General features: G+C 36.6%; 1 protein-coding gene across 3 annotated transcripts in view; it reads left to right on the forward strand.

The window, feature by feature from the left end:
* The window catches only part of LOC129249449 (sushi, von Willebrand factor type A, EGF and pentraxin domain-containing protein 1), a 135,602-nt gene that overhangs the window by 76,680 nt on the left and 37,148 nt on the right, over positions 1-21,774 (forward strand). For all 3 annotated transcript variants that reach the window (XM_054889277.1, XM_054889276.1, XM_054889278.1), the window contains exon 3: positions 14,092-14,173. In XM_054889277.1, the coding sequence (XP_054745252.1) occupies positions 14,092-14,173 (82 nt within the window). The remainder of the gene's footprint in view (positions 1-14,091; positions 14,174-21,774) is intronic.

Raw genomic sequence — 21,774 nt, forward strand, 5'->3', positions numbered from 1 at the left:
CACGATTAGTTCTGTTTTGTTGGGATTTACCCCAAGACCACTCGATGCAGCCCACCGGCTTACATTGCTCAAAGCATTTTCCACTATTGCAGAGGGTATCTGGGAATTTCCCTCTTATTAATATTGCAACATCGTCTGCGTAGGCCACTACGTGTGCCCTCCTTTCCTCTAGATTCTTCAAAAATTGACTCACTGCCAGAATCCACAGCAGATCGGTGCCCCTCTTGACGGATCTGCGTATCGGCGAGGAGCCCAACGTCAAAATTACGAACCTACCTAGTAACAACTGTTGCGTAAATTTCACAAGGCCCTCGGCGCCACCCAAATCAGTCATTGCGCTTGTTATGGCCTCCGGTAGAATGTTGCTGAAAGTACCTTCTATGCCTAGGAAGGCTACCAAAGAATACTTTTTATTCTCTATGGATTTCTCTATCTCTGAAACTAGTGAATTTAATGCTGTCTCTGGGGGTCTACCTTTAGAGTATGTATGTAGTGATCTTGCGAGTAGCGACGGTGTCAAGTTTTCCCTTATAAAGGCATCTATTAATCGCTCTAAGGTCTTTAGTAGGAATGAGCAAAGGCTAATTGGTCTGAAGTATTTAGGTTTCGTATGCGAGCTCCTACCAGCCTTTTGTATGAAAACCACTCTGACTTCCCCATCACCTTCGAGGGACGTAATTTAGTCGTATTGTTGCGCTGAATATGGTTACCAGCCATTTCATAATGTTTCCCAAAGTCTGTTGTAGTTGCGCAGGGATTATCCCATCTGGTCCCGGTGTTTTATATGGTTGGAAGTTTTCTACAGCCCAAGTTATCTTGGCTTCTGTGACAATGGCGAGGATGTCGGAAGCTAGTACCGCATCCGTAGTTGGAATATTGGCGGTTACTGCTTCCTCTAAATTACCTGGGAAGTGAGTATTTAGTAATAAGTCTAATGATTCTTCGCTGGATTCTATTCAACTGGAGTCTGGCTTCTGAAGATACCCTGGGTTGAGCAGACTTGGTTAAGATTTTTCTCAGTCGAAATGCCTCTATCGTAGTCTACTAAAAATATCACGAATTTTGCGATATGTTGTTCTTAAAGAAGACAAGAAAAGAAATTTTTTTCAATAAGTTTTAATGTTTTTAATGCGTTCTGCTTTCGTGTAAATTCCCACCTACTTGAAAAATCACAAAGATGACGTTAAAAAATTTACCGCCTAGGAATTATTCATTGCTGACATCTGGGCATAACTTTTTAAATACTCTGCTGTTAAATAAAAAAAGTGAAAATTTCCTCCATGAAAATCTAACTCAGGGGTCGGCAACGTGCGGTTGTTGGAACGAAAAATGGTTGCAAAAATTTTGCTTTATGGTGGATATCACAGCGAAAGTATGCTGAATCTTAAACTGCAAAGAAAGAAAAATCCCAGCTTATATTTTTATAGAGGAACTTGTTTTGAAGAAAAATTTATTTTTTTTTGCTGAAAAATTAATTACTTTTGCAGAAGATATTGAGAGCGGTAAATTACTTAATTTTCAATTTCTAAAGCAATATTACGATAAAACCAGTGCAACTGTTGACGAGACTCATTTCAAAACAGTTATAAAAAAAAATTAAAATGAATTTGCTAACATATTTGAGCAATTCAAAACCACTCTAGCATTCATAGTAAATCCTCTCAACCCAAATAGTCACGAAATCCACATAGAGCTACTAGGATTTGATACTGAATTGTTACTCTAGCATTCATAGTAAATCCTCTCAACCCAAATAGTCACGAAATCCACATAGAGCTACTAGGAATTGATACTGAGTTGTTACTCTAGCATTCATAGTAAATCCTCCTAACCCAAATAGTCACGAAATCCACATAGAACCACTAGGAATTGATACTGAATTGTTACTCTAGCATTCATAGTAAATCATCTCAACCCAAATAGTCACGAAATCCACATTGAGACCTTTGGAATTGATATTGAATTTATACTTTTTATTGTGGACAAGAAAAAACTTTGAAATTTTGTAAATTGCAACTTTTGATTCTTCCGACTCAAAAGATTGCCAATCGCAGACCTTTCCTCATTGCAGCTACGCCAGATTTGTATTTAGTTCACTTCGAAATGTATTTTGTAGCCAAATTCAACAATACGATAATCCGCAGCGCAGTAATCTTATTATCTTTGTTCTTTCAGCTGTGTTCTTTTCATTAGCATTCATCTGTGTTTAAGCTACCTGTTTTTTTTTTTTTTAAACAAGAATCATTAACATAGTCGCCGCCTATAAAAACTTGTTTGATTTCTACATCAATTTTGAGAAACAACCAAACGAAATTAGGCTTTGCATGCTACCAGACAAGAATCTTGGAATCTTAAACTTTTATTGCCAAAATTTACTAGACTATGTAGCTTTAATTTCTTACTGCGACACAAATCTAAAAAAAAGTATGTTTGTATATGCACACATTTGACTCTACGCTTGCTACGCTCCAGCTGTGCGATCTTCCTAATCATTTCAACTCAACACTACTCAACTTTGACATCAACTCAAAATTATGTAGACTAATAATGGAGAAATCTTAGTGACACCATGACATACCTACTTTCAACAACGAAGTTAATGAGATGAAAAACAAAAATTAAAAGAGAATAAAATGTAGCAAAATTGAGGATGTACGCATAAAAGTGTAAAAGCGGCGCAGGTCAGCAATAAAACGCAGCTCTATTTATGGCATTTACAGCAAAGTGGCAACTGCGCGATATAATACAACAATAATGGTGGCGATTTGCAAAGCAACAGCTGCAGCATCACTAATTTAGTTAACAACTCGTATGCGTTACAAATACTCGTACGCGCTAAAGCTTGTTTTGTGCACTTATCTGTATTTATTTACTTACTTACTTGTATGGATATATTTGTATGCCGCTTTATATGTAGGCTTTCGTACTGCCACAATTTTTTATTTTCTTTTTTTCACTTTTTATGTGCTCTGAAATTCAGTGAGTAGCCATTAAAAAGATTAAAAATTCAAAATAATAGCATCAACTGACTCGTAGTGATCGCCAAGGCCCAAGTCAAGTGGTCAAGTTTGTTGCTTAAGTCTTTTCTTTGCTGTATCATGAAAAACAAAAAAATGTATGAAGTAGTCTAGAAATTGATTACAAAATGAACGCACGCGCTAAAATTATGCCATAAAGTAATTCTCGTTTAGAAAACAAAGTATTTTTCGTGCTGCCCTTCAAAAAGAAGAAAAAAAGAAAATCTAGTTTGGCTCTAGGAACATTCGCTTTTGCGCCTGATTACGAAGCGTGACTTTTGTGAAAATTTTTCATTCTTGTTTTTACAAACATGTCTGCATGTATGTGTGTGTGTATATAATTTTATATCTTTCACTTGCTATAAACACGTTTACGACCATTGCATTCATTCTTCGACATTCATTTGATCTGAAAGTGACTATCTGCGGGCTGGCATTAACATTACAGCTCGCTGCTGTTGCTGTAGCAAAAAAAAAACAACAACAAAAAAATTATAAAAAGAAAAAAAAGCTTAAGCGATTTTGAATCTTTGCAGTGAAATCTCAGCTCTAATTATGGGCTCTTCTTTTGCTAAAACCATAAACAACCGGCTTTATCGTGACTTCTTAAAAATTCTCTGTATACCTATAGTAAATATGTATGTTTATTGAAACTCATGCACATGTATGTATACATATATGTAGATATCAATAAAGACCCAGTTGCTGGCAAAAGCTTCCCAACAAAAGCCAGTTTTTTTGGCTTCACACATTCGAGCGCACTGCAAATCAACCTCAACGCAGTGGATTTGCGATACGAAATTGAATTCATGCCGTGGCGGCGCATCGTTAAAAATTCGTGTTCCATATACTTATAGAATAATGTTGTTGTTGTTTCCTTTGCAGCAGCTTTGATATTTGCGGATCATAATGTCAAAGTGTTGTAGTGTATCACTTTTGCCTCTAACTTTTTCTGCGGTGTATTGCAATCACACATTTTAAGGTGTGCTCACACTCCACGTACTAAACCTATATATTAGCTGGCATTTCGGTTTTACCTCTAAGATTTTAGGCAAGCTTATTTTTTATGAACTATAATCGCATTTAATTGAGAAGCAAATGCTGCGCTTAGCCTGCATTTTGATTGCTGTGAAATTTCTCACTTCTATTCCATAGGTTGGAAAATATTCGCAATCACTTTTACTTTGACAATTTTTTTTTTTTGGGCGAGAAAGTAAGCATTTATGGCCATTTTATGTTTTTAATAACTCAAAATCGTGAAACGGGAGCATAACCTAATCCCATTGAATGCTGCATTGTGGTTACGGGCTCTATAAAGTGCAAGAAATCTTAAGCGTTTTTATTGGAATGGTGTTAAGTCAACTCTTTGAATTTGTTTTTTTTTTTTTTGTACATTTGAGATTTTGCTTTACATTGAGGTTTGGTGACAACAGCTGGCTAACAGAGCAGGCCTGTATACTATGTATATCCATATAAAGAGGATGCTCAATGTTATTTTTGCCTTTTAGCATTTGTTGTAGTATTTAATTGATTTATTACAGATGAAGTATATTTATGCTAAAAAAAGAGTAAAAATGTGCTCTCTGGGCAAAAAATCTGCAACATAAAATGTAATAGGCACCTACTTAACATATCCATAGTCACTTCCATGAACTCATTAATGTTAATGATAGTAATGACTTCGAAGCCTTTTTTGAATATTTAAACTATTTAAAATAATGTAAAGTGTAAAAAGAATCAAATGCTTCACATGTGACTTTGTTGCTTGATATATAAAATTTTTACAACAATAGTAAGACCAAGACTGGAATACGGTTCGCATAGTTGCGCTTGTAAGTATGCTGTAAACTCTGTTACATTTGCATGTATTGCTCTTACTGTTCTTATTGCTTTTGCATTTAGGGCGCTCACTGTTCATATAGTATAACATTTTCTGTTGAGCAGACAATGCTAATTTAATTTTAATGTTATTTCCTTTCACAAAATGAGTTTAAACATACATATTTCGAAAATTAGCCGAGGCTCACAGCTGCTAACGCTGCATGACAAGTTTAGTTTATCTATTTTTTTTTTGGTTTTTAACGTTGTGCAAGATAATTAAAGAAAAAAAAAAATTAAAAAAAAAAAAAAATTAAAATAATTACTATTATTATTAATTTAAAAAAATTAAAACAATTATTATTATATTATTCAAATAAAATTAAATTAATAAAATAAAAAAAAATTAAATAATAATAATAGGTAAAATAAATAAATAAAATAAATAAAAAAATAATAAATTTTTTTTTTGTTTTAATTTCGTAAAATATTGCAATGCTTTCTAAGCTATCACTTTAAAGTCCAAATTATTCACTAATCAGTTAAGCGCATAACTTGGGAATTGAGGAGCGTACGATTTTTCGATTTTTTTATTACTGATTCATCAATGATTTACGATCAATACCGAGAATGTGTGAAAGTTGATGAGTTATCGGCGAAATTTGCAAAACCACTGTGCTACGGTAAACTTAAATAGAAACTTGAGTGAAACAAAAACAAGCAATAATCGCTTGTTAACATGTCGCCAATTGACCGCAGTGACTCAATCGCTTAGTCGTAAACAAAAGTGTGTGTGAATGTGTGTGCGCCGGTATGCAGCTGCATTATAGGTTTGTTCATACAAGTATAATCGCATGCCTTTAATTAGGAAAAATAGCATGTAATATTTTCAATTAATATTTCCGCATCATCTTCATTTTTATGATAGTAGGAAGTTGTCAGCAGTGACACCACTGATTGTCATTTATTGCACCTCTCAAGGAGATGAGACGCCTCGCAAGACCCTATGTTAGTAAAAGTAATGAGATGAGAGCTAACTAAATAAGCTAAGATGTTAAGCTTATGAGCCTTAGACGTCGCCGATTTGCAACAAATTCAACTATGAGCCCTGAATGCTGATCTATTGAAAAACAGAGATTAATAACCTTAATTTCAACCTATTAGCACCCAGCAATATTTTGTCTTCGATAAAAACTAAGTAAGCTTAGTTCCCCTAGTGGTTATCACTGATTATCTAGACCTTCTGAGATATCATTGCTTAGCTTACAATACTCTCGACGTCGAGCTTGACCTCTTTAGGCATCTGCAGAAAAAGGTATGCTCGCCTTAACATGCAATCTTTAGTTGAAAAGTTATAACTTCTGATATGGAGACTGAATTACTTTATGCATTTCCGATTTAAAATGTCCAACAAGTCCTCTTAAGATGGGTATAATTTGACACTGCGCGATGGACACTAAATGAAATTTGCGCGCTTACAGATTTTAAATGCTATTCTAGATCTCCTGAGTCGCTGGTTAATTGACAGGCTCTCGATATCTTTCACGCTTTCTAAGGTGGTGATTACATAAGCCTGGTAAAAAATTTGAAAAAAAATTTTAAGAAACTTAGTTGACCTGGTACCTTTCGACGCCTCATCAGCCCTTTATAATCTAAATAAACGAAGCTGATTTACAGAAAGTAAGGCCAATGCTGACCGCATTCTAATGACTAAGCCGCTTGTTTGTGCCGCTCACGATTGTTACTGGAGCCAAATCGGGGTTCATCACTAATAACCTGAGATGAAGAGGGAGTCTGTTGAGTGCCACAAGAAATGTGCAGCATCGCTCAAAGAGTTTGAGCTGGAAAGTGAAGGCTATTGTTTTGGAGAATTTAAATGGCATTATATTGGTCTAATTCTATTCGCCCACGTCTGGATCCACTGTATTTGTAGCCAGCTTTCACGCTATAGTTTCATCTTCTTGTGTTTCTCTCTGTCAGTCTTCGCTTTGTTGCACTGTGTCGATGCCTATCTTTTTTCCGTCATACGGCCTCGATGTATCTCTTTATCGCGTTCCAGCATTTTGCTGATTATTGTTGCTCGGTGCGCTGTCGCCAATCTGCTTCCTCAGAGCATCTCTTTCCGCGAGCCATCTGTCACAACTGAAAAACGTATGCTCACCTTGTGTGCTTGTCTTACCTTGCCCGAGCGGTATAGGTATCTTCTGTAGTATCCGTGGACCGACAGGAATTGAGTTAAAAAGTTATTCACTTCCCGAAGTTCCTTTGGACTCATTTGCCTATTGATAGAAGAAGTTTTGCCGTCCATCTTCTACTCTCTCGTTCTCGGGCCATGAGGTCGATAGGCATCTCCCCGCTGATCACAAAAACTGATGTGCCTGAGACAGTGCGGTAGACTGAGGCAACTCTCTGAAATCGGGCCATAAGAAAAAAACTCTACATAATAATCGACATTTTGTCCTACTTTCTAAAGCACGAAAATTACTTTATTTTTCTTTTGACGTCACAAAAGAAAACGAAATCGTTTGGAGCCGTCGCCCGCTCTGGAACCGATTTCGCATTATTTCAGAATAGCGTTCCGTCTTCCCCCTATCCGTCCTATACCAAATTTTTATCCGGAGAACTCTTTCCGCGAAACCATCAATCCTTTGAATACGTCATTTTTAGTTATTAGGGCGTCTTTCAATTAAGAGAAATCAATTTTAGAATACTAAAAGAATTTCTTGATCTCATAGGGGGGTATATATATTTAATCATAAAGCAACATTTACATTTTTTGTTTCGCTCCTTTATTTGCACGGCTTTCTTCTTCTTAATTGCCGCGACAAGCGATTTTGGTCGAGTTTAAAAAAGCGCGCCAGTCGTTTATTTTTCATGCTAACCAGCGCCAGTTGGACACACCAAGTGAAGTCAAGTCCTTCTTCACCTGATCTTTCCAACCGCATCGAATATTTTCAGAGCCAAAAGTTTGTATCCATTCGGACGACATGATTCAGCCAACGGAGCCGCTGGATCTTTATTCGCTGCGCTATGTTTATGTCGTCGTAAAACTCATACAGCTCATCGTTCCATCGCCTGCGATATTCGCCGTTGCCAACGTGCAAAGGTCCAAAAACCTTACGCAGAATCTTTTTCTGAATCACTCCAAGTGTCGCTTCATCGGATGTTGTTATCGTCCAAGCTTCTGCGCCATACATTAGAGTGTTGCCGGTAGAGTGTTGGTTTTGTTCGTTGCTTACAGGATAATATCTTTTCCATGAAATTTTCCTTAACCGAATTGCAAAGTGGCTGGCCTATGTCCTCGATAGCCTCACGAATTCCATCTTTGAGGTCTTGAATCTACCCTTCTCTTTCACGTGGCCCCAAAGAAAAAAGTCACAAGGTGTTAAATCACAAGATCTCGGTGGCCTATTGTGATCACTTCTTCGAGATATAACACGACCGGAAACTTTTCCAGTAAACGATCAATAGTTTCGTGACACTTAGCGCCGTCTTGTTGAAAATAAACGTTGTCCAGATCAATAGCATCTAATTCCAGCCATAAAAAATCGTTAATCATCTCTCGATAGCGCAATCCATTCACCTGTATTACCTGTTATTGAAAAACCCTATATTAGGTACTCGCTTGTCGAGATTAAGCCCACACCATAAGGTTTTGTTCATTCTGTTAGAGATTCAAATGCCTATATGGGTATAGTATCCTCTTTTTAAAGAATAAAATGCAATGCATTGCCCAGCTTCAATTTTTTTCTGAGTCTATTCTCTTTTACATGATTTCTTCTTTTTAAAAGAGAATAATTTTCTGTCGTTCAATTCATAAAAGCCCAACAAAAATTTACATTCAAAAACATTGTAATGAAAATTTCAATGCTTCTGTTGCCTTCGAGCATGACTTGACATTCCCGTGCTACTTTCGATGACTCAATTAACCAGGCAATTTGTAAGTCTCCAAACCGGCTGCTCAATGGCATGCGAATAATTGAGCCTATCATAAAGGCGCGCTCCCTGCGCCACTTCGCCGCTGTTACTTTCATTTTTATTCCAAGCAATGAATCGCTACTTTGAAGGATCGCACAACAAGTTCCGCTGTCACAATTACAAATAACCAAAATGGAAAGTGAATTTTATTCTGTACGTTGAGTTGCACTGGAAATGACCAGAAAAGCGCAACGCAAATGCCGCTGTTCGAAATAACTTGGCGTTTAACAACTAATAATAGTGAATTTATTGATAATTTAATAGAAAGTTGCGGCCGGTCGTGTTCAAATGAGGTGCAACAGGCAACGATTGTTGTTGTTATTGCATGGCAGAAGGCGCGCATGTGCCACTGCTGCAACTGAGCTAATGCATACATACATACACACATACACACATGCATACATGCGCTAATATGCATTTCTTCGTGCGCCATACATACAAAAATACATGCATGTGTATGAGTATCAGCTCAGGCGCTCCGTTGCATAGTTGCCGGCTGGCTGTTCAATTTCTGTTTGTCTCCCTCCATACGCGCTTGCTCCGTTGCATACAAACACGCCGGGAAAGTGTGTGAGCGTTGCAAACCAAAAGGTGCGGTGAAACTTTTTCAAAAATTTCGTTGTTTTTTGTTCGATGTTGTTGTACAGCGTGCTGCCTGGTACCTGTTGCCCGTTGACTGCTTGCCGTTTGCCTTGCCGCCTGCGTACGCGCATCGTCGTTACCTCTGCACGTACGAGTATACCTTTTGTTGGAGGTGGTTGTATTATCATACAAACAAAAATTGAAATTAAATAAATAAAAACTGCAAATAAAATGAAAAACAAACAACAAAAATATTTGTTAATGCTAATCATGCGCCGCGGCGTCGATCAGTGTGGCGGCTGGGTGCGTGCATAAGATTAAAATCGTGGACTCAGCGGCATGCATACGATTGAAAGACAAGCGAGGAAGTGAGAGGGGGCTAACTAAGAGTTTGGTATATATGAAAAAGCGAGTTATTTGAAAATGCATGGCTTTGGCAATAAGGTTATTCAGAATTGGGTGCAAATGACCTCATGTCATGGCATTTACGAGTTATGATGAAAGTGTATTTTGTTGTTATGTTGCCAAGGTAATTTTAAAACGCCGCGATGTCAGGTTACTTCCCCCTGGCCTAATATTTGAATTCAAAATTGCAATTTAAATTTAGTTTATACTGCGCTGAAAAATTCATCCAATCAAGGAAATGCGAGCCTTGCTAAGCTAAGTGAATATTGGTCGAGGTGGAGGTGTTGTCTGAGTGACACAGTCCAGACCCAATTAGCATAAAATATGCAATTTTCATTCACCCCTTGCAGAGCCACTGCTTTTTACTAATGGAACCATCTTGATTTGCCAATTAATCTGGCTATGCCGTCAATTTTCTTTTCCCTAATTTCTTCTAAGTTAACCGTCGAGAATTCCCCCAGCATTCTAAGTCGTACAACACCAAGGCTTGGTCACTCACTCAAATAGTGAAAGGCTGTTCCCTTAGCTTCTTCTTGATCACAACTTCTACTTTTATCGTTGTACGCCCACCCCATCCTTCTGGCAGAGTCTCCCAAAGGCCACTGACGTAAATGATCAGTTGACGTAATTCTGAATATGTCTGCTCGTGGCTTTCTTAAAAACCCGTCGGTTCTGGATTTGTTGAAATTGCTAAAAAGCCAAAGCTAAAATACTTTTTTCAATTTTAGGGATTTGAAAGAAGTGCTTAGGTGATGAGTTTTGCTTGCGGTAAAATTCACTTTACTGATTTCTACTTCGGAACAAATTAAGTTAAAGAGATCACGTTTGGGGTCTTCAGAATTTGCTGTAATTTGGTAAATTATAGAGTTGGGTGATTGGCTTTTAGAAACCAAACGGTTTCAAAAAATTTTGAAAGGTTCAATCCTTTTATAAAAAAATGTTAATTAAAAATTAAAAAAAAAATTAAGTTTTTTTGAAACTCCATAATTATACCAAATCACCGCAATTTCTGAAGCCCTCAAATGTGGTATTTTTGAATTAATTTGTTCAATGTAATTTTCAAAATTTTTTAAAAATTATTTGGTTTCTAAAAGCCAATCACCCATCTATGACTCATAAAAAATTTAATTTTCTTTTTAATTTTTGGTAAATTTACCAAAACATTTTTTAAACATTAATTCGGTTTCAGTAAAATTTCAATATGTTTATAGTATAAATTTATCACAATTATCACAATTTATCAAAAAATCGCAAAATTTTCAATAAAAAAATTTAAAATCATTGTTTATAAAATTTTTAGTTACTTTTGATCGATTTTAGAATAATTTAAAAATGTGAAAAATTTCACCTTTAAATTGAAAAAAAAAAAAATAAAATAAAATTCTTCAGAGGGTTTCGTTAAGAAATTACTCCGACGGTAAATATTTTTATGAGGAGCTTTTTGATGGTAGAATTACACATTCGGAGGTTTGCTATTTTCTCCGTTTCATAGGTTAAAGGTTTCGGCAGCATAGCCTGGCCATTGGAACAAGACGTAATCGACGTCTTCTTCCCTCTCTGTACAGATTTTGCAGTTTGGGGAACTGGCAACGCTGAATCTATGATTGTATTTTCGAAATACCTCGTGCCCTGAAAAGAATTGGGTTGGATGGTAGTTTGTTTCTCCATGATTCCTTTGTAGCCAAGTCGCAAGGATGGGCATTAACTCATGCGTCTATCAACCTTTCGGGGAACTGTTCCACGGGCTTGCCAATCTCACCAGTGGGCGAACGAACGACGCCTTATCTTTACACCTTACTCGGATAGCCTTATACAGAGCCTTGGCCATTTATTTTGCCTAATTGCTTACCGGGATTAGTTCTGTAAAGACGAAGTAAACGTCATCAGAAATTCTACGAAAGCCGCAGATAGTCTGCAAAGCGCTTAGCCGATACGAGGCGATCAGTTTTCTTGTGTAGCTATTTGTGATCAGTGCGTCAGCTTAGAAAAGTACCGAGCAAACTACCCTACTTTATAGGATTTTTACTGTGGATAGCGCCACTGTTGTTTAGCTTTATTCACGACAGACAGGTCTGCACACTACAGGCCCTTTTCAAAATATATTCCGGTGGCGTTTTGAAATTTAAACGACTATCAATGATTCTTCTTCTTTTTAATTGGCGCGATAACCGCTTACGCGATTTTGGCCGAGTTTAACAAAGCGCGCCAGTCGTTTCTTTCTCTTGCTAACCGGTGCCAGTTGGACACACCAAGTGAAGCCAAGTCCTTCTCCACCTCATCTTTCCAATGCAGAGGAGGCCTTCCTCTTCCCCTGCTAACACCAGCTGGTACCGAATCGAATACTTTCAGAGCCGGAACGTTTGTATCCATTCAGACGACATGACCCAGTCAACGTAGCCGCTGGATCTTTATTCGCTGCGCTATGTCTATGTCGTCGTAAAGCTCATACAGCTCATCGTTCCATCAATCAATTACTGTTAGGAATTTAATAGAGGGTTTTGAACTAATAGTTACAGTCCCAACATTTACGTTTACATTTTCTACTGTCTTCCGGTTGCTTATTAGGACTACACCTTGGGTTTGTGCTCATCTAATTCCAGTTTCATAGACGTTAACCAAACCTTGATTCTGCTTACTGATTCGCTGGTAATTCTCTCAATCTCGTGTATATTTTTTGCCACCATTACCACAGCTATATCAGCTGAGAATTCAATTACTTTAGTTCTAAGGGGCATACCCAGTCATAGAACTAAGTCGTATATTAGGTTCCATAGTAGTGGGTCCAAAATTGATGCTTGAGGGATCACTGCTTACACAATGTACTCCTCAATGTTTTTGTCGCTTCTAAGCCTTAGTTTGCGGTGCGTGAAATAGTTCCCAATTATTCTGGTAATATTTTAAGGCGCCCCTTTTTTGCGAGGATTTCTAGTATACGCTGCTAGTTAGCTGTGTGACTAGGCGTTTCGACGCTATCTCTTGCTATCTATTGGCTTCTGTTGCTACATCCACCACTTATTTGATCTTCTACCACAGACTATAACTTCTCGCAAGTAATTCTCTCAAGAATTTTTCCTATTGTGTCTGGTAAGCATTTTGGTAGGTAAGACTCGCTTTAGCCAGGCTGTCTGTTGCCCTTGGCTAAAAGCTCAATGGTTTTCATCTTCCACCTCTTTCGGAAAGTGCCTTCACTAAGGCAGGGTTGGTCTTCTATGTGTGATTTGATTATTTTTGACCACTTTATATGGAGATGAATTACAACACAGATCTAAGCAGATAAACCAGCTACTATTGTCAGTTATATTCGGCGAGAATTTTAGCGAGCTTAAGCCGGTTATTTTGCAGAATTTGGCACGAAATGGAATCGACCGAATGATTTTCGAAGTACTTGTAGAAGGGTAGTTAAATTTGTCATACGAAACTATTTAAAAACATTTCAGTAATATCATAAAATATGAAAGCTAATGAAGCGAAAATATTTCAAAAAAAGTTCCCTATCCCTCACAAATACTGAAAATATTTACTTTTGAATACGCAGACATACTCTTTCCTGCAAGCCAATAGCCTTTTCTGATAGCAAATATAATTTTATGATTATTTGCAGTATTTTTTTTTAATTATATTTATGCTCACTAATTTACGAAATATTTAATTTATTTAAAATTTTAGTGCAGCATAAAAAGTATAAAAAGCAGACAAATATTACTTTCCATATGAAGTTTGCTATTTTACTCAACCGCTTGGGTGCCACATCCATCCTCCCTGTCACGATTGCTCTGTTCCTGCTCAGCCCAGAGAAAAGTAATTTTTTACAAAAACTTGAACCTTAGTGCGGCCCTATGTGACCTCTACAGTCACTGCCACCAGCTGAGTGTGTAATATATTACTTTATGAAAAATAATCAAATATGGCCACTTTAAAAATCGTTCCGCTAAATCAGACGTCGGCGTGGTAACATAAAAAAAAATATAATAATAATAAAAATTGAATTCACAGTTAGCTTGAATGAGCAATTTAGTTTCAACTTTTTTGTAAGTTTATTAAACTTGCCTTCAATAATGATTTTTTTTACTTCACTTTGAGGTATTTTTTATTATTTGCTTTTTTTTCTGTGTTTATTGCATTATATTATTATTAAGTTATTATGGTGCTGAAGTTATTAAACTCTATACACTTATCTCTATTAATTAATTCATTCATTTATTATTTCGAATTTCTCGTATAATTTCATATAATATTTTTTTTTTCATTTTTCCCTCTTCATTATTAATTTTTCGCTTTATTTGCATTTCAGGTTGGGAATTGCGTGGCCTTAACTGTTATAAATACTTCAACATTAAACATTCATGGGAAAAGAGTGCTGAACTGTGTCGAAGGTGAGTGTAATTAAAATGCAATAACTAAAGTTGTTAGCGGAAAATGTTTGCAAAACGAAAAAAATATATTAATTACATCCATATTAACAAAATTTTTCAAATTAACACATTTTATTTAAGTGTGAGGAAGTTTTTAGCGCTTTGCTGCATATCAGTAAATTGTCTGTTAATTACGCGTGAATATGTCATAATTTGTTGCATAAATGACATGTCAGCGTCATGTAATGTTATACTTATACACATACATATGCACATACGTAATGTAAAAAATGGAATTGTATTTGGAAAAGGACAGGAAGTCGCTGTCTGGTACTTATCCGGTTGTGAAAAAGATTTGGTGAAAACTGAAAGTATTTTTATTATGTAAAATTTTTCAAGAAAAAATTAAAAGGAAAATTTGTATGCACAGAACAAAGGCGCGTTCAGAGACATTCATTAAAATGAAATAAAGTGGGCCTTTAACGTTTTAACCCCCCGTTGGACAGCTTTTTTGAAACCTTCGGTTGCACACCCGAATCTGGCCTTTTTCGTCCTGTTCGAGCATCCTTTTTGAAAAGTTATATCCATAAATCGATAGAGAATTTATTTATTTATTTTAAAAAATTGACTTAAAGAGTAAATCTTATAAGCTAATTGTAACATAAAGCGATAGCGTCGAGGCCTTACGCTTAAACTGTGTATATGGAGTCGATAGAGAATTTAATTTTAGGAAGCTACTGAAAGCTCAAGTCGTTACCTATAATAGAAATATCTTAAATTCACGTCCAAAGTCGAGAAAGTCTGGCCAGAGTAGTCTGCCTAACCGAGAGTTTAAGTGTTTGCAATATCTGACAACAAAAAATTATTCATATATTGGAATAAAATTTTGGAAATAAATTGCTCACACGCAACTTTTATTTCTTTGTAAACTGAACTTTTCAGACTAGTGTAGAACTAGTCCATAGTTGAATAGTACACTCGGTACACTCTTCCCAAGAAAAAAGTTCAAATAGTTATATAACTTTTCTTTCAGACCGAATAATTTTATTGAAATGACTGCCCTTTTCAGACAAGTGTAGAACCGGTCCATATTGTCAAAGTATCAAATTTGCACATTAATTGCATGAAAAAATAAATTTTCCAAATCGTTGTTTATCATCTTTTCCACCCCTATGAAAATTACTGCCCTCTTCAGACTAGTGTGGAACTAGTCCATATGGCTATAGTATCAAATCGGCACACTTAACTCAAGAAAAACAAAAAATCGTTAAAATCGTTTTTAATCGTTATTTAACTTTTCCCTGAGGGCAGATGCCTTTATTGAAATTATTGCTCTATTCAGACTAGTGTAGAACTAGTGCATTTTGACATAGTATAAAATCTGAAAACTATACTCAAGAAAAACTTATTGAAATTGCATCTCTTTTCAGACTAGTTTAGAACTAGTCCATACAGTCATAGTAACAAATCTGCATTTTTTAATCGTTATTTAACTTTTCTCTCAGAGCAGATGCCTTTATTGAAATTACTGCTGTTTTCAGAGTAGTGTAGAACTAGTGCATATTGACATAGTATAAAATCGAAAAACTATACTCAAGAAAAAAATACAAAGCGTTGTTTAACCTTTATGAAAATTGCTTCTCTTTTCAGACAAGTTTAGAACTGGTCCATATCGTCAAAGTAATAAGTCTGAAAACTATACTCAAGAAAAAAAATCCAAATTTCATTTCAGCCTAGTTTAGAACTAGTCCATATGGTCATTATACTCAAGAAAGAAACATTTTTCCAAATTTTGGTTTAACTTTTATTTCAGATCAGATACCTGTTTTTAAAGTACAACCCTCTTCAGGCTAGTGTAGAATAAATTCTGCACGCTATACTAAAACAAAAAACAAATTTCAATCGTTTAACTTTCATGCCCTATACCTATTCGTTTCGGTCTAGTGTGAGACTAGTCCAAATAGGAGTAGTACCAATTCTGCACTCTATTCTCAAAAAAAACTATAAACAATACAAGTGACGCACGTAAAAATTTTCCGTGCCGAGGCTTAACTCTTCTTTAAAACCAGATATAATTGATGAAACTTCTGTGCTGCGGTATCCATTACTTTTTCCCACTGCCCTGCAAACTTACAACGGCCATGTAGCAAGAATGATTGCTGCCTCGAGTTTGTCTTTGATCTCACTTATATTTTTTGCAACTTTAAAGAACTAAAATACTGCTCAGTTAGACACTGAGCTCAAAATATATGGAAAATTGAGGCAGTGGCATGCACTGAATACAGCGTAAGAGTTGGACTTTATCATTCAAGAGTTTCCAGAGAAAGTGTATAAAGTTTATAAACTGTGATGAAGCATCGATCGCATAAGCATCTAGTAGTTTTTTTCACCTGTGGCATGTCGTACGAGTGGATACAAATTCTCCATCCCTGGAAGTGTGCATTGTGACAGTAGGTGGGAGTGATAGAAGAGGTTGAGGCTTCCTTGGTGTTGGGAGGATCCAAATGGAAAGGACTTGGCTGTACTTCGTGTGCTCAACGGACGATAATTAGCAATAGATGACTTACTTATGCACTTTATTGAACTCAGTCGAAACCGCAAGAGCGGTTACTCTGCCAATCAAGGAAACGAGCGCAAGCCAGTGGCTGACTGGTTGATTAGCCTACAAGTGCAGTGGCCTATTCTATCACTTTATATTTTAGGAGACATTTGATATTTATGACATAAAATTTTAATAGAAAAAGAGTGTTGCTTCATTTGAATTCAGTTTTTTTACATTTTATTTACACTTATTTTATCAGTTTGTAGCAACTTTGCTATTTTTCTTATTTCCTGGTTCTAAGTAGGCTAGCAACTCACCGAACAAATATCGAAAGTAGTTATAAAGTCCTTAATTTCAAATGCAACTGGATTTTATGTATATAGAAGTCTTACTTTTTTAATGAAATATCATAGCAATAGTCACATAATGATTAGGTCTTTCGCTGCTTTGCCATTGTGTAGAACGATTTGCCTATTCTGTATCCATTTAATCCAGTCCTAAACCACTTTTTACTAGGCATACATGGAAGAAATACAATTTGCACATTTCTCATCCACTTCGACTAATTTTAAACCAGTTCCTACTAGACACACATGAAAGAAATCTGGTTTGGCACGCGCTAACAATGCTTTGGCAATAGGTTTGGCTTAATTTTGAATCATCACTGGATAGATATTTTATTTGCCATATCTGCATGAGTTGTACAAAAATTTATATTTTTAATATTAATTTTTGGGTATACGAATAACCTTCCGTCCTTTCTTAGCCAAAGTTACGAATTATTTAAATAATTATATAATACATGATATTAATTGAAAAATGTGCCATTGGAGGCTACAACTTCACTTCATCTCTCAGACAGCATACGGATTCCTCTGACGAAAAATTCGAGTTATTTTGATTTGATCCATTCATTCAGCCAGTTTGCGATGCTCTCGTAAGAAGTCAACAGCTCTGAAATAAGGGCAAATTGCATTGATCGGAACAGACGGTAATCCGAAGGTGCAATGTCTGGGGAATATGACGAATGGGACAAAATTTCCCAATTCAGTCCCTCTAAATATTTTTGGACCGATTTGGCAACGTGTGAGCTAGCGTTGTAATGCAGCAAAACCAACTTGTCATGTCTACTTTCCCATTCGGGTCGCTTTTATTTGAGACTTCGTTTCAAATGCATTAGCTGCAGTCGGTAGCGATCGTCAGTGATGATTTCAGATAGTTTAAGGAGTTTATAATAGACGACATCCTTCTGATCCCACCAGATGCACAACATAACCTTTGAATCATGAATATTTTTTTCGCTGTCGATGGGCCTGGTTCACCTGGCAGTTTCCAACATTTTCGATGCTTTGGCTTATCACAACAGATCCACTTTTCATCGCCAGTGACGATGCGATGCAGAAAACCTTTTCTTTCCTGCCGTTCAAGAAGCATCTCACATGTCACCAAATGTGTCACGATGTCCTTCTCCCTTAATTGATGTGGCACCCAGTTACCTGCTTTCTGAACCATTCCATCGCGTACGAACGTTTATCGACGGTTAATCTGTCAACATCCAACTCTTTAGCCTTATCATCAAGGGTTCGACATGCGTCTTCATCCAATAGCTGTTGTAGTTGAGTATCTTCGAATTTTTACGGTGTCCCTTTGCGATCTTTATCACTCACACCGAAATTGCCACTTTGGAAGCGTAGAAACCACTCTTTACAAGGAGTATTTGATGGAGCGTGATTACCGTAAATATCGGTTAATATACGACACGTTGCAGCTGCACTTTTCTTTAAAAGGTATTATAATAATGAAGCTGACTTGCCGCAAATGCTGTTTTCTCGGGACGAACGTAGATATGTTTGACATCAGATAAAAACGGATCTTTACGTTTCAAACGAATGCCAACTACTGCGATTGAGGCCTCACATATACACCTAAAAATCACCAATATATTAACAGAGCGAACACAAAAATAGTATCAGCAGCAACACCTCTTTTACGAGGGCGGAAACTTATTCCCATACCCAATAGAAAAGTATTCGTTCATTTGGCAAAAAGTAAGGGGAATGTATTTGTCAAACTTCGCGAGATTAAAATTTCGCTCTAGTTATTTTTTTCATGAGTTGGCAGCACTGTTAATAACATCTGGGCCAACTTTCATGTGAATGTCATTATCAGTAATACTATATATTTACGCTTGTGTTTACCAAACGACCAAGAGTGCATTTTTCGATTTTTACAATGTCTGATTTGATTGAGCAGAGAAGTGCCATCAAATATTGTTTGCGGAATGAAATTTCGGCTGCGGAAACGTTTAGCATGTTGCAGAAGGCATTTGGTGATTCGACCATGTCGCAGAAAAATGTTTATGAGTGGTACAAAGACTTCAAAGAGGGTCGAGAACGTGTTGATGACTTGGAGCGCTCCGGACGACCATCGACGTCAACAGATAACCAACACGTCAATAAAGTGAAGGAGTTAGTGCTCAAACATCGTCGGTTGACTGTTAAAGACCTTACTGATATGATCGGAATATCAGAAGGATCTGTGAAAACCATTGGGCAGATCGAAAAGAGCACGTCAAAGTCATTCAAAAAAAAAAGGTCATGATGACAGTTTTTTTTCGATTTTCGTGATGTGGTGCACTATGAATTCCTTCCACCTGGCCAAACTGTTAATAAGGAATATTATTTGAGCATTATGCGTCGTTTACGTGAAGCAATTCGTCTAAAAAGACCAGAATTATGGGTCAACAACTCTTGGTTTTTGCATCACGATAATGCACCGTCTCACACTGCACTCGTTCTTCGTGACCATTTCGCCAAAAATTCCACGCATATTGTTCCGCAACCACCGTATTCCTCTGATTTGGCTCCGTGTGACTTCTGGCTATTCCCAAAACTCAAGAGACCACTCCGGGGAACGCGTTTCGAGTCGATTGAGGAGATAAAAGCTGAATCGAAGAAGGTGCTGATGGCTATACCGGAAATGGACTATTTTGCATGTTTCGGGGATTGGAAAAATCGTTGGCATAAGTGTATTTCATCGAGAGGGGGTTATTTTGAATAGGATGAAATTGATTTACAAGAATAAATAAAGATTTTTCATTTTACAATCAAATTCACCTTACTTTTTGCCCACAGTATTATCACTGCCGGTTTGCTTTTACTTGTTATTAGGTGGCACCTGTACACATAGGTAGAACACGAAACTTTAAGATAGTCCTGGGGACTGCACGCTGTTCATTTTCCGAACTTTTGGCTGTACCTGCCGGTCATTAGACGATCGGTATTCACTTAGAAAAACTGGGCTTACCGTTCAACCCCCATTGTAGAAGTGTGGCGACCTTTTTGAGATGGAGACTATTGAGCACTTTCTCTGCTCCAGCCTAAATCCCATTCACCTTCTACCTTACATCAAATTGATACAATATTAAAACGGCGCTTTAGTGCTAGTTGGGGAGTACCAGACTGGTACTTCAACCATTTCACCTACCTATATCAACTGCAACGTACTTAAGCCATCGTTTGATCCAGCTTTTGAAACATTTCTGGAACTCTATTTTCGAAGCCGGCTTCGATATTTCCTATACTTTCTCTCGGCTGTTAAAATGACCATGTGGCTCCCCGTAGTAGTTTTTTGACTCGATCAAACAGAAAAAAGTCGCAAAAAGACATATCAGGTGAATTTGTTGGCTGTTGGATGTTATTCGCTTTGCTCTTGGATTTGGAAAGATTCACCGATAATGATGGCACTGTACGACGGTCCTCAAGTTGCTTTCCCACAAATATTTCTTTTTTGGCGAATTGCTTCAAGTAAACGTCTCATAAGGCACAACTAATATGGCATTTAAATGCTTAACATTTTTTGCTTTTTTTGGTGGAAAACACCCAATACTGTCAGTTAAAAAAAATTATCAAAAATTAGTGCCATCTTTGAGCTAGTTCAAATTTGCACTTTTTTATAGCGAAATTTAATAGCCTACAAAACTGTGCACGAAATTTTTTAAAAAGTTCTCATTCAAAAATTTGAAATATTGATGAAAAGTGGTTGAACTTTTTTTATAAATATTCACAAAATTTGAAACTTGGATTCAAGTAATTTTGTAGGAGAATGAACTGCATTTCCTTAAATAAATAATTAAAATTTAATAAGAAAAAAAAACAGTTGCTAAAACTTGTCTATAAATCTCTGTGCCATAGTTATTTAATCCGCTGTATATGCTGGTACTTACGAGGGTCGTTTGAAAAGTGCGTGCAAAGCCAGAGATGTGGAACTATTGGCGCTTATTGAGGTTATTTTTAGTTAGCAGCTTCTCTTGGAAGAACACACACCAAGTTTCAGCCAGATATTTGAAGAAATGTGTTTAGCGTTCTTTTGAATCGAGGAAGTCGAGTGATTTTTTATTTTCCATCACGACAAAGCACCAGCTCACGACTCAGCAGTTGTGGTTGCAAAATTAATGGAAATAGCGTTCCAACTCGATTCACATCTCCCCTATTCTCTAGACTTGGCTTCTTCGAATCTCTCGGATTGCTATTTGTTCTCTAATTTGAGGAAATGCCTGGCTGGAAAACGATTTTATTTAAACGAGAAGGTGACTATTTTTCAGAGAAACGAATGACTATTTTTCAGACTTCAATAATTCACCTTGCTCGGAATCGGGATCAACAAACTAGACGCATTGGATGAAGTGTATAAGTCTAAAAGGAGAGTGTGTCGAAAAATAAAAACAAAATTGCTGCAAACAATAAGTAGTTTTTATTTTTCCACGTACTTTTCAAATGACCCTCGTATCTACCATCAGTTACTTATTTATTTAACTGCTTAAAGGGAGAGATACAAGCAGAGTGACAAAAAAAAAAAAGTCGCTAATTGGTATGCGCACCTGTATGTTTGTACAACAAAAAATATTTACATACACTTACAAATGTCTATTGTACACATATACATACATACCCTACACACACGTACTTAAAATTGTCACTTAAAGCGGTTGTTGAACTCTACTTTACAGTTACTCGCAATGTTATTTACCCTTCAATTACCGATTATCGCTCGAGACATATATGTATGTAACCCTGTGGAT

Source organism: Anastrepha obliqua, chromosome 5 (assembly GCF_027943255.1).
Source record: "Anastrepha obliqua isolate idAnaObli1 chromosome 5, idAnaObli1_1.0, whole genome shotgun sequence".
In the NCBI taxonomy this organism is placed as follows: Eukaryota; Metazoa; Arthropoda; class Insecta; order Diptera; family Tephritidae; genus Anastrepha; species Anastrepha obliqua.